Here is a 13050-nt window from a genome sequence, read left to right as displayed (position 1 = left end):
CTGTGACTAGGCGCCCCTTGTAGGAAGCTTGTTTTTAATGCTGGGTTCCCCTGCGGCTCTTCTCTGATTTGCAGCATTCCCAAACCCATGAGTTAACCAAAGCAGCTCATTGGTCACAGATCCATGAAAGAAGGAGGGTGCCCAAGAGGGCTGATGGAAGGTCTAGGCACAGCAGGGTACTCAGCCAGCAGGAAGGAAGTGAGGATAGGGGTGAACCTGTGCCCCAAAGCCTTTGTTGGGGTCCAGGGTGTTATCCAGGCAGGTTTTCTTTGGGGAGTTCTAACTGGTAGGTTTACAGCCAGCGGGCAAGGAGGAAGCTTGTTGTCCTGAAAAGAGTTCACTGCAGCTGGTCTGAAGTTTGTGCAGGGTGTAGGTGTGGGTGAAGAGAGGAGGTCAGTTGTCTGTAGCTGTCCCGTGGGGAAGTGGTCACAAGGAGGCAGTTGAATCTTTCCTTTCCTTTCCTTTCCTTTCCTTTCCTTTCCTTTCCTTTCCTTTCCTTTCCTTTTCTTTCTTTCCTTTCCTTTCCTTTCCTTTTTTTTCTTTCCTTTTCTTTCTTTTCTTTGGTACCAAGACCTTTTGAACTCAGGACCTTGCGCTTTCCAGATGGGCGCTTGTGCCACTGAGCTACATCCCTGGTCCTGAGGAGGCAGTTGTGGGAGACAGGCAGACACTTGTATAAGGTGCATGAAGGAACTGGGAGGGGTTAGAGAACTGCAAACTCTGTCTGGGGTGACTAGCTCTGCATCTGGAGGGGGAAAGTTAGAAATGGTGGCAAGGCAACAGAAATCACAGGAATTCGCTACGGAGCGTTATTATTTTGGATCTCTGTCACATGCAGACAAATCTTATCTAAAATAATATACAGATTTCTGGTTCTGGCTTTGTAAATTAGAATGTAGTAGGCCTATAGCAAAGTCCTACTATAGTTTGTTTCTTTGTTGGATGACTGATTCATTGGTTGTTTGTTAAGGCTTTGCAAGTAATTTATTTTGCTATTCAGAGAGCTTGGGGAACAATAGAATTAGAAAGAGTTCAACAGAGCACTAACAGAAGAGGTCTCGGACAGTAAGTCAAAGCTAGTGAGGCAGAGGTTAGGGAGGAGATCGAAAAGAGAAAGCCGGAGGCAGTGAGAACTAGTGTGGGAGTGTGAGGAGGACCAGAACCAGAAGGAGAGTGCGTGTGGGGTGGAAGGTGAACTTGGGAAGCATGCAGAGGAAATACACACGACAGCGGGCCTGGGAAGCTAGGGAAAGCTTACACGATACACTGTGCAAATGATTCAAGAGTTTAAAGTGAAGGAGTCAGGGCAAACTGGGTTTTTATTTTTGATTCACAGCATAACGTCTTAGGATATAACCTCCCCAAACGTTTCCCTTTATATGTTTACGTACACTGTTCTTTTCAGTGCCAGGGTTTGAACCTAGGGGTGCTCTTCTGCCTCTGGGCTGCATCTCCATACCTTTTTCATTTCATTTTATTCTATTTATTTATTCATCCATTCACTCGCTCATTCATTTCTGCAACTGGGTTTAGTTGCCCAGACTGATCTTGAGCTTGCAGTTCCCCTGCTTCACCCTCTCAAGTAGCAGGGGTTACAGGTGTGCCCCAGTTCCTCTTGCTTTTAGTAACAATAAATACTCCTCTATAACATCTTTTTTTTTTTTTTTTTTTTTTTTTTGGTACTGGGAATCGAACTTAGGACCTTGCGCTTGCCAGCCAGGCGCTTATGCCACTGAGCTGTATCCCCAGCCCTATAACATCGTTTTATTTATTTATTTATTTATTTACTTTTGGTCTTTTTGAGACAGGGTCATGCTATGCAGTTCAAGCTGGCCTTGAGCTCACTTTGTAGCCCAGGCTAGTCTCGAACTCGTAACGATCCTCCTGCCTCAGCCTCCCGAGTGCTGGGATTACAGGCGTGCACCACCACGCATGGCTTATAACATCATTTTAAATGGCAAAATGCCACCTCATTTTATGAATTTACCATTTTCTTTTTAACCGGTCCCATTATCATGGCCTCATCTTGTTTCAGTGTAGCTAAGCTGTAACTGCCTTTCCAAACCATCCTTCCCTCCGGCCTAGGTTATGTTGGCTACAGGAAAAATGCGTGCAAGATTTATCAGCTGGGAGCAGCAGAGCAGTGACTTTTGTGTGCTGAAAGTCCACGCACGGTGTTCCCGCAGCTCACCCAGTTTTCAGCTGATCTTCTGGTTCTCCTTGTGGGTGTGTGGCACCAGCCGGTATCTCACTCAGTTTGGGGCTGGAGCTGCCTGGGAAGAGGGTGGCCTCAGCTTAGTAGACGAGACAGATCCTGAAGGGGAAACAGCTGGAATCGGCCAGCTGCCAGCACCCCTCCAAGCCCAAGGGCAAGTTCCTTCTTTCAGGGAGCTCCCAGTAGCCACTCTGAGCTGCCCCGCCCGTGTCGGCACAAGGTCAGCTGACTCCAACTTTTCTTTCTTTTCTTTTTTTCTTTTCTTTCTTTTCTTTTTTTTTTTTTTGTCTTTTTGAGACACTATGCAGTTCAGGCTGGCCTTGAGCTCACTTTGTAGCCCAGGCTGGCCTCGAAGTCACAATGATCCTCCTGCCTCAGCCTCCCGAGTGCTGGGATTACAGGCGTGCACCACTGCTGGGATTACAGGCGTGCACCACTACACCTGGCCTCAGCTTTTCACTTCGTTATAAACATTACTTAAGTGAACAATCTGGTAGGTCAATCATTTTGTACAACCTTAAAAAAAAATTCTTTTTGAGACAGGGTCTCACTAAGTGGTTCACACTGGGCTTGGACTCACTATGTATCCCAGACTGGCTTCTGACTCACAGCAACCCTCCTGTCTCAGCCATCCAAGTGCTGAGATTACAGGTATGTGCCGCCGTGCCTGGCCTTCATTAAGTACTTAGGATGAGTGCCTAGAAATACATGTCTAGGATAAAGAACATTCTTATTTTTAAGGTTTTTAATATATAAAACCAGGCTGGTCTTCATAAGAGTTGTGGTTTTGATTAAAATTTACTCAATATTGAGATTAAACACTTTTATATGCTTTTGGACATTTATATTCCTTTTTAAGACATTCTTGTTCACGTGACTGTCTTCTAAGTATAAGAGCTACTTATATGTAAAAGATTGCAATCCCTCAACTGATGTGCATAACTCAAATGTTCTCCAATTTATCCTTTTTCCTTTAAAGTTTTATAAAGTTAATACTATGAATAATTTTTATGGTGATTCTCCTTAGCAAATCCTCTGTACCTCAAAATTGTATTAATATTCACTTATGCCCTTTTCTAAACCATTAGTTATTTCATTTTATGAAGTAATTTGTACATCAAATATGTAAATATATAACAATATATTACATATACATACTTACTAGGTTTCTCTACTCGCGGTTATGACATATTGATCTGTCAGCAGCAATATCGCATCAACCTTAATTGTTTTCATGTCATGATTAAATGTTAACTGGTAAAGTAAGGCTTGCCTTGCAATTCTTTTTTTTTAACGTCTACTTCCTTTTTTGCAAGATCATGTATCCGCACCTGTAGCTGCATGTATTCGCCCATTTTATGTTACTGTAATGAATACCTGAGACTAGGTACTTTATCAAGAAAAGAGGTTCAGCTGGGTGTAGTGGTGCACACCTGCAATCCCAACACTTGGGAGGCTGAGGCAGGATTGCCACAAGTTTGAGGCCAGCCTGGGCTACATAGCGACTTCAAGGCCAGCCTGGGCTCATAACAAGAGCCTGTCTCAAAAAAAGAAAAGAAAAGAAAAAGAGGTTTATTTGGCCACAGATTTGGGGGGTCGAGTGCACCGTGCTGGTACCAGCTCAGCTCAGACAAAAGCTTCAAGGCTGGCAGCTCATGGTGGGAAGGCATGTGAGAAAAAAGGGAGAACACGTGGCCAGGCAGGAAGTCAGGGCAGCCACGGAAGTGTCGGGCTTGCTCCTGTGTAACGATTTTCTCTCACGGACCAGCCAGGACCCCGAGAGAACGACGCTGGTTCCTTCCCAGGGCTTCCTCCCAGTGACTTCACCACTTCCCAAAGCCCCACCTCTTAAGGGTCCTGGCTCCCCCCGTGACGCGGGAGGCCGTTGCACCGTGGGTAGCAGGTTGAAGATGACCGCGCACTCTTCAATAGCCCTGCATCCGGAGGTGGTCTATATGCTGTCCTCGCTGGGCTCTATGGCTGCTTTGTCCCAGTGATTACGGAGGAAGTGCCCCTACACCTGCTGGTTAGCCCTGCCTTTCAGAGGCTGGCTTCTTCCGCCTCCCGTCTTCACGGCACTGTCTCTGAGAGGCTGAGCCACCATGGGAGAAATCTCCAACCTCCCAATCGAACGCTGGAGATCCCACCTACCAAGGTGCCAGACCCGTGAATCGAGCCAAGCTGGACTCTCCAGCCCAGCCCTGCTGGATATCACAGAGCGACCTCAGACAAAACTGTGTAGACAGACAAACACCCAAAGGAGCCTTTTATGCACAGAAATATCAGATCTAATAGAAGTGTTGCTGCCTCAAGCTGCTGGGCTTTAGCCAATAGTATCCAACTAGACAAGGCTCACAGCAGATCCAGGCAGAATCTTGAGGGGCATGTGCTGCCTGCTGCTCTTCTACTCTTTCCCATGAGGATGGCACGGCCCCAGTGAGGCTGCTGCTGAAACCTGAAGCCCTGGGTGGCAGCGTCACAGCGGGCCAGGCATCCCCGTGGGACCCAAACAAGAATTAACTCTTGCTGTTGCAAGCCATCAAGATACCGGGATGTCCTCGGCCACATCCACAGTGAATAGTGTACTGCATGGCTGCTGCTGCTGTCCCCTTTTATCGCTGTTGGTAAAGCCCGTCTGACCTCATAAAAACCGAAAGAACCACAGGTACTCATTTTCCAAGCCTCCTTACAGCAGGAGGTGGTCTACCTCCGCCTTCGCAATCAAAGGTATTCTTTCCCTATATCCTCTTGGTATACTTCCCGGAAAAAGATTTCCCGCTAGTACCAAAACAGAAGCTTAGCCTAAGTGGCACATGCCTGCAACCCCAGCACTCTGGAGAGCTGAAGCAAGAGGACCGCAAGTTCAAGCCCAGCCTGGGCAACTTAGTACTGATCAAGAACTGGTCATAAAAATTAATACTGGGCTGGGGATGCAGCTCAGTGCAAAGGCCTTATGTTCAGTGCCCATTACAGAAGGAAAAAGAGATCAAAATAGAGGGACATGAAAGAAATTATCTTTAACTGCCCTAAGTCATTCACTTAAAAATGTTTTGTAGCCGAGCGTGGTTGTGCACGCCTGTAATCCCAGCACTCGGGAGGCTGAGGCAGGAGGATCACTGCAAGCTCAAGACTAGCCTGGGCTACAAAGTGAGCTCAAGGCCAGCCTGAACTTCATAGTGAGACCCTATCTCAAAAAGCTAAAAATAAATAAATAAATAAATAAATAAATAAATAAAACATTTTGTATGCCGTTCCTAGGAAGATGTGATGGCCAGAGCTTCAGAAACCAACTTGTGACCATGAGTAAATAAAAGAATCCAAAGCCAACAATACTAAGAAATGGAAAAACATAATAACCTAGATCCTTGAAAGTGTTTTTGACAGCATAACAGGCACAATTCCCTGGGTTCATTCCCCACTCAACAACTGTAGAACTGTGCCATCAGAGACAGCTTATAGCGTGAGATAATTGTCTTAACTGTTTACACCACTCTTAGTTGATAGTCGTATCATTTGTAGGCAAAAAGTACTAACAGGTATCTAGTTACCTGCTGATATTGCCTGACAAACCTGGTCAGGTAACAGCATTCTGGTGTTACCCCAGGGGGTCAGCACAAACCATGCCTCTACATTGCATTTAATTCAAGTAGGAGTGACAGCAACTCTCAGCTCCCAGAAAAGCACGTGACAGGTAAGGGTAATCAGAGAACTCCTTCACCTGGCTTCAGAGGGCAGGCCAATAGTTCTGCGGCTTTGGATAGAAGGGGTGGAAAAGAAAGATATCGTACTGTTCATTGTGATTTCTGCTTCAAAATGACATTTTGCTACCAATGTAGAGGATGGCAGAGTTGAGAAACGAAAAGATGGACTTCTGATGATATCATTGAACTTTTGAGACTCTCTTTTGCCTGGCCTACCTTTGAACTTTTATTTCAGTTATACAAACCAATAAAATTGTATTCTTTCATAAACCGGTTAACAACCGAAGAAATCCCAACTGATACAGGCCAGAGTCCAGGTTTACAGAGGTGACCGAGGGCCTCCACTGAGATAAGAGTGGGCTGGAGGAAAAGACAAGCCCAACCGCTCTGCAGGGCAGCGCTATTACCTGACTCTTCCCTACACAGAAGGTGCTCAAGGATACAGTTAGTTACCCAAGGTTGTAGAGCGGATAACTAAAAGGGCCCAGATTTCAAACCCAGGTCTAGACTAGGCCTCCAGAATTCATTTATACTAACCACACTGACTGTCAGGGCAAGTCTTTACCAGGAATCCAACCTGTACACTCCCTCTTAGGCATCAAGGGAGTTTTGTTGGTGCTGAATGGGTAGGACTGAGGGTAGCCCAGAGCTACCTTCTGTTTGAGCATCAAGGTCAGAAGTCTGAACTAAGGTCCTCACTAGCCTGAATATATATACATATATAACTCATATGTGTATATCATCACAGCATAGCATAACATAGAATAGCATAACCTGTGACTAGGGATTGAACTCAGGCCTCTGCACAGAGCTACGTCTCTAGCCCGTTTTTTTCCTTTGAGACAGGGTCTCACTGAGTTGCTAAATTGCCCAGGCTGGGCTCAAACTTGTGAGCCTCCTCCCTCAGCCCCCCAAAATGCTGAGATTCCAGATGTACACCTCCATGCCTACCTTCAGATATATAAACTTTTAGCCAGATATGGTGACACACACCTATAGTCCCAGCGTTTGGAAGGCTGAGGCAGGAGGATCGCCATGAGCTTGAGGGTAGCCTGGGCTACACAGTGAGTGCAAGGCAAAAATGAATTACATAGCAAGACCCTGTCTCAAAAAATTATATAAAATTAAATCTGGACATCTAAAATTCAAAATGCTCCAAAATCTAGAAATTTTGAGCACCAAACTGACAATACAAGTGGAAACTTCCACACCTGACATCATGCAATGGTTCAAAGTCAAAATATAATTGCACTAAAGAAGTTGAATAGCCAGGTGTGGTAGCCCACACCTGTAATCCCAGCTAAGGGAGAATTAGGAGTTTGAGTTCAGCCTGGGCAACTCGGTGAGATCCTATCTCAAAACAGAAGAATAAAAGGGGTTGGGATGTAGTCCAGTCCTTCTTGGAGTCAATCCCCAGTAGCAGGAAAAAAAGCATAAAATTATCTTCATGTTTTATGTAAAAAGTATATAGGAAACATTAGTGAATGTCATGTTTCTATAGGGATCATCTCTCCAAGATATCTCTTTACATATATGTGAATATTCCAAAATTTGGAAAAACTCCCAAACTCTTCTGGGTCCAAGCATTCTGGATAAGTGATACCCAGGCTCTCATCCCTGAATAATGGTACAGGTCGAGGGTAATATATGGCAGCAATACTAAAGGTGATAGATCAGTGAAAAGTGTCAACTGCCACTCACAAAGAGGTCCCCGTGTGTGGTTAACAGTTTATATATCTGAAGGTAGGCATGGAGGTGTACATCTGGAATCTCAGCATTTTCGGGGACTGAGGGAGGAGGCTCACAAGTTTGAGCCCAGCCTGGGCAATTTAGCAACTCAGTGAGACCCTGTCTCAAAGGAAAAAAATGGGCTAGAGACGTAGCTCTGTGCAGAGGCCTGAGTTCAATCCCTAGTCACAGGTTATGCCACGCTGTGTGATGCTGTGCTGCTATGATACACACATATGAGTTATATATATATGAGTTTATAGAGGGGATCGTATCTCACTCCTGTAAATTAAAAACCAGCATCAATTGGGAGGGACTTCCCAGAGAGGAACGGTTCCAGGGTGTTCCACTGAGGCTGCTGGGACGGGCTGGAGCTGTCCTGGAATCTTTTAGAAGGACCCATCTGCACACCCATCTCACAGAAGGTTGCCACTGGTATCACCAATCCCTCTCCCCACCCCCCAAAAATTCCATGAGCACTTTTATCAGAGTTGACGGGGAAAGAGTAGGGCTCAGCAGCTCGGACCACAGCAGCCAGAATGTAGGAAACATTCCCGTAGCTGGGGTGTCAACTGCCACTCTCCCCTGCACAGCAAAGGTCTCCAATGTCTTGAGCTCAGGTGGCACGAAGAGGTTTTTATGCTGAGGGGTGCTGGGGACGTATGCTCCCCACACACCAGGGCAGCAGATGGAGCCTTAGGGATCCCCCTAGACCCTCCAGTACCTGCTTAGATCAGGAGCACTAGTTCCCCAGGGCAGGTGTGCACACAAATGATGGGGAGGGGTTTCCTTGGGAGCCCCTCGTGTTCTGTGTGCTTGGGTGCTGGGGACCCGTTAGCGATCCTGGTCCCCTGCAGCCTAGCCAGGAGGTGTAGGCCAGGGTTTCTAAAAGTTGAATCTTGGACCTCTAGCACAGAAGTCACTTATGAAAGCTGTAGATTTCCCTGGAGACCCAGGAACTCGAAAATGGAGCCAGAGGGTCTGCAGTTTTCAATCAGATGATTGCCACCAGGAAATTTTGCGTAACTCTATCCTGGAAAAAACACCAACAAAAAAGCCACTCTCTCTTCTCTCTCTCTCTCTGTCTCTCTGTCTCTCTGTCTCTCTGTCTCTCTGTCTCGCTCTCGCTCTCCTTCCTTCCCTCCTCTACACCTCCTTTTAGACAAATCCCTCAAAGTTTCTGGAAAAACAGCCACTCACTGAGTTTTACTCCCCGTAATCCCTACTCTCTCTCTTTACTTGGGGTCAAAGGCGAAACAAATACTTCTCAATAAAAAAGTGCTGGGCCAGGGACATAGCTCAGAGGTACAGCACCCGCCTGGCAAGGCCCTGAGTTTGATCCCCAATACCAAAATAATGATAAAATAATAATAATAATAATAAGTGCTTGTTCACGTGGTAATCCTCTAACAAAATCACAAAATTCCCCAAGGAACCAAATGGTCCCCCTTTTCACACACACACCCCAGCTACGGGGCTCGTCTGTCTGACTCAATCATAATCAAAATGCAAATGTTGAAGTAGGATTAATAATCTGCTGCAGGCCATTCCATGTTCCTGAGACCCCAAACTAACAGTCTTTATAGAACCTCACACTCCCTAAAATCAGAAAATGCCGGGGTTTAAATCCTTTAATGCAGGCTTCTTTGGTGCACCCCAGAGAGCCACACACACACACACGCCACTGCACGCAAGAGTGCGCCTGTGCTCCAGAAAATCTGGTATGTCTTCAGCTGAGGGTCACCAGACGCACCTGAAGGTAAGCGTCTGAGGTGATCCAGGAACACCGAGGGCATGAGCCAGTGAGACAAGATGGGAAGGAAGCTGGTACAGGGTGCTCTAGAAGGCAGACTGACACCGTGGGCATGGGGGGCTCAGATCTGCTGGAGATTCCTGTGAGAATGAGGAGACTTCTAAACCGCCCCACCTGAAGTGTGAAGGCACTGGATGCCCGCCAGCTTTCATCTGCCAGTGGTTGAGAATTTTTTCCAAGGATCATTCGCTTCCTGGCACTTCCAACCTGCCCATGCACAGATTGAGTACATACCTATGCCAACCAGAGTCTGCAGGTGCCAGGCTGACGAAGCCATTGGCACACAGATTAACGGTGAGTACCAAGCAGGTGGTACGTGATAAAGGCGTGCCATGGGTTCTCCTGGGGACAGCCTGGCCTATCACACTTGCCAGTGTCAACATGTAAACATTCCTAGTTCTGCCGACTTCAAGCCACCAATATAACAGAGTGGAGATGTGAGCACAGCTGGATCTCCTGTGCTGACAAAGAGCGCCAGCCCACCCGTGGGAGGAGACAGGGACGGCATCTCCTGCAAGGACAGCCAAAGTACCTTGCTACCGACCTAGATTCTTCCGGTTTGATGTGAGTTTGACACTATTCTGCGCTGTCCTGTATCGGTGTTTGAAACTCTTCCTGCTAACACAACAGAACTATTTTCAAACGTCACACTCTTAGGAAGGTATGTACTGTTTATTATTTTCACATCATCTCCCCCATCACCAACCCTCACCACCTATCATGCCTCCACGGGATCAAGAAACACCAGTTAGAAGCCAGATTTCCAGGGTCCTCCATGCGGTCAACCAAACAAGAACGGGTATCTCTCGTTTTGCCTGAGAAAAAACAGCACACAGACACACACACAAATTCCCCGTCCTCCTGATAGCAGTACTTCATTTTTCCTCAGGCGGCCTCCTCTCACCCCCTCCTGAGTCCGCAGACCACCTTTCCTAGGAGCTAGTACATGCCTCAGGCCTGGCCAGTTGGAGCATTCCACTCCCCGGGAGACAGGGCAAGAGCCCAGCTGGGCGATAGCACTCTGCTTGGAACTACAGCAATAAGGAAATCCCCTCCCTGGAGTCACCGGTGCCCCTCTCAGCCGTGAGGAAGAAGCCCTCCCTCCTGAGGATGAAGCCGGCACAGGAGAAAACTAAGCTGGGAGGTGCAGCTGAGAAAGCTGAGTCCTGATAACATCATGGGTGCCTGAAGACAGCTACTTCCAGACTTTTTAATTAGCTGAGCCATTCAAGTCCCTTTTTTCCCTTAAATCAAGGTGAGACGGACTTTCAGTCATTTGCAACCGAAGACAGCTGGCTGATTCTGAGACCTGAGGTCAAATGAGCTAAGCTTTGGTTCACAGCCGTCCTGCTTGCTCTTCTTGGCCTAAGCAGAGCTTGGTTTAGAAGAATGCAGTGAAAGCGGGTCCCGCCTCCACGAGTGGCCCGGATGACTCCCCAGCGGATGCCGGCTGGCGCGACCTCGCCGGAGGCACAGGTGGGTCACTTCAGGATCCGGATGCTCATCTTTTGCTCGATGTTCATCTTCTCTAAGGACTAGGAAAAGAGGTATGGGCAGGTAAGGAGGCTCGAATTCCCACCCTCCACGCTTCCACTGTCCTTCCCCAGGCGCCCCAGGCCGCGCATTCTCTGGGCCCCCTGCCTCCCCACCCTCCTTCTGAACGTCCTTTCCCAGGTTCACGCCTCCGAGGGACTCCTGATCCCCCTCCCCGTCTCCCGGGGCAGCCTGACCTTGGTGAACTCCAGGAAGGACACGGCGCCGTCTCCGTCCTCGTCCGCCTCCTGCACCGTGCGGTCCGCGATGCTCTCCAGCTGTTCCTCAGTCACCTGGACCCCCACCATCAGGCGGAGAACCTGGAGGCGAGGGGAGAGGCGGGCACAAAACAGTGGCACAAACCCGCGCCACCCCAAGCTCGCGGCCTAAATCCCACATCCGCCCTCATCGCGCTTCACCTCAGCCGGATGGATTCCCACCACCTCTCTGCGGATTCCCCCAGGGCTTCACCCTCCGGGACCCCGTGTACCCTTCCGTGCCCCACGCTCGACTCCACAGGGTGCCCAAGCCCGCTTCCCAGCCCGGTGAACCAACTCCAGCCTGGCACCAGGCCCCAGCCCCGCCTCTGTCTGCAGCCCCATCCCTGCCCGTTACATCCCTTTCAGAATTGCCCCACCCTGACACCACCGGCATTTGGGGCCAGTAACTCCTTTTGCAGGGGGTGCCCCGTGTATGGTACAATATCTAGCAGTATGCTGACCTCCACCTGGCAGACACCACCTTCCCCAGCTGTGACAGCCAGGCGTGTCTCTGGATGCTGCCAGCTGTCCGCTCAGGGGGACGAAATTTCCCCCGGCTGCGCATCACGGATCTGTTCCTAACCTCACACTCAGTCGCGCCCCAGCCCAACCCCCAACTAGCTCGCGTTCCAAGCCCGCCCGCTCGCTCTCCCATTTCCCGTCCAAGACCCCCGTCATCCACCGCACCCGGCCAAGGTGGTCCCCCGCCACCCCGCACCGCCGCACCCACCCCGCCCTCCACGTCTCGCTCCGCGCCCGCATCCTTCCGACCTGCAGCATCTCGTTCCTGGAGATCTTCCCATCCCGGTCCAGGTCGTACAGCTGAAACGCAACTAGGCAGAGAGGCAGGGAAAAGGCGGTGAGGCTTCCCCTTCTCCTGTCGGAGGGTCACCCCGGAAGGGCGGAAGGCCATCAGAGCCTCAGAGGGGGCCGGGGGTCCCCGGGGCCTTCCCTGATGCGGGCGCATCTGAGGTCTGGCTTGGGAGGTTCCCCACACTCACAGCGGAGTTTGTTCATCCTGCTGTTGAGGGGTTCGGGTTGCTTGGGGTCTCGCACTCCTGGGTCCTCCTCATCTACAGGTCGGAAATGAGCAAGGACCCGGACAAAGCCTGGGAAATCCAGCTGGTGATTCCTTGGGGCGCGCGGACGGAAGGGGCAGCGGTCACCGCGATGGGCTCCCGCTGTCTCCAGCCTCTCGCCACCCACCCACTCGGGGGTTTGCACCGTCACCCCAGAGAGCCTCACCCGTCCGGGAAGAAGCTGTCTATGATGCGGTCCCCCAGGGGGTTCACGGCCAGCGCCCCAATCTGCTGGAGATCCACGCGGCTGTAAGATCGGAATTCACAGGGGTGGGACAAAGGCGCCAGATGGAGCCCACGCAAGAGGAAGTGGGGTCAGAGGTGGTCGGGGTCCCCTCACCTCAGGTAGCCCTTGTTGTTCCTGTCCAGCGCCTGGAACCGGTGGTGGAGGCGGAGCAGGCAGGCCTGCGAGACTGCGGGAGTCGGGCAGGAGCACGCTGGGGCCTCCCCAGACCTGGACACCGGGGCCTCAACGCGCCCCGCGCCACGCGCTCGCACACGCTGGGGTCTCGGTCTCCCGCTCCGAGGACCCGCACTGGGGGTCCGTCCCGCCCAGCAGGGGGCCCTGGGGACCCCCACACCGCGCTGCGCCCCCTCCCGTCCCAGACCCGGAGGAGCGCGTCGAGTTCAAGGCCCAGAGGCTCCCGGCGTCCGGGGCTCGGCTCCCCAAACCCCGGGAGCAAAGTCAGCGCTGCCTCCACCCTCCATCCGGCTGAGGACA

At 50.2% G+C, this 13050-nt stretch overlaps 1 protein-coding gene across 1 annotated transcript; it reads right to left on the bottom strand.

Annotated features, from left to right (window-relative positions):
* Nucleotides 1-10110: 10110 nt before the first annotated feature.
* On the bottom strand, nt 10111-12742 carry Chp2 (calcineurin-like EF-hand protein 2; the record flags this gene model as incomplete). Its single annotated transcript, XM_005405340.2, is given in 6 exon segments — nt 10111-10992; nt 11188-11310; nt 12022-12083; nt 12252-12382; nt 12496-12576; nt 12670-12742. Coding segments are annotated over 6 exon segments (524 nt in total), but the record flags the coding sequence as incomplete, so codon positions are not given.
* Nucleotides 12743-13050: the final 308 nt, after the last annotated feature.

This window comes from Chinchilla lanigera, unplaced genomic scaffold, assembly GCF_000276665.1.
Source record: "Chinchilla lanigera isolate Chin_1 unplaced genomic scaffold, ChiLan1.0 scaffold00092, whole genome shotgun sequence".
Lineage (NCBI taxonomy): Eukaryota > Metazoa > Chordata > Mammalia > Rodentia > Chinchillidae > Chinchilla > Chinchilla lanigera.
The sequence above is the reverse complement of the archived record's forward strand: the minus strand, read 5'-3'. Positions and strand labels throughout refer to the sequence as shown.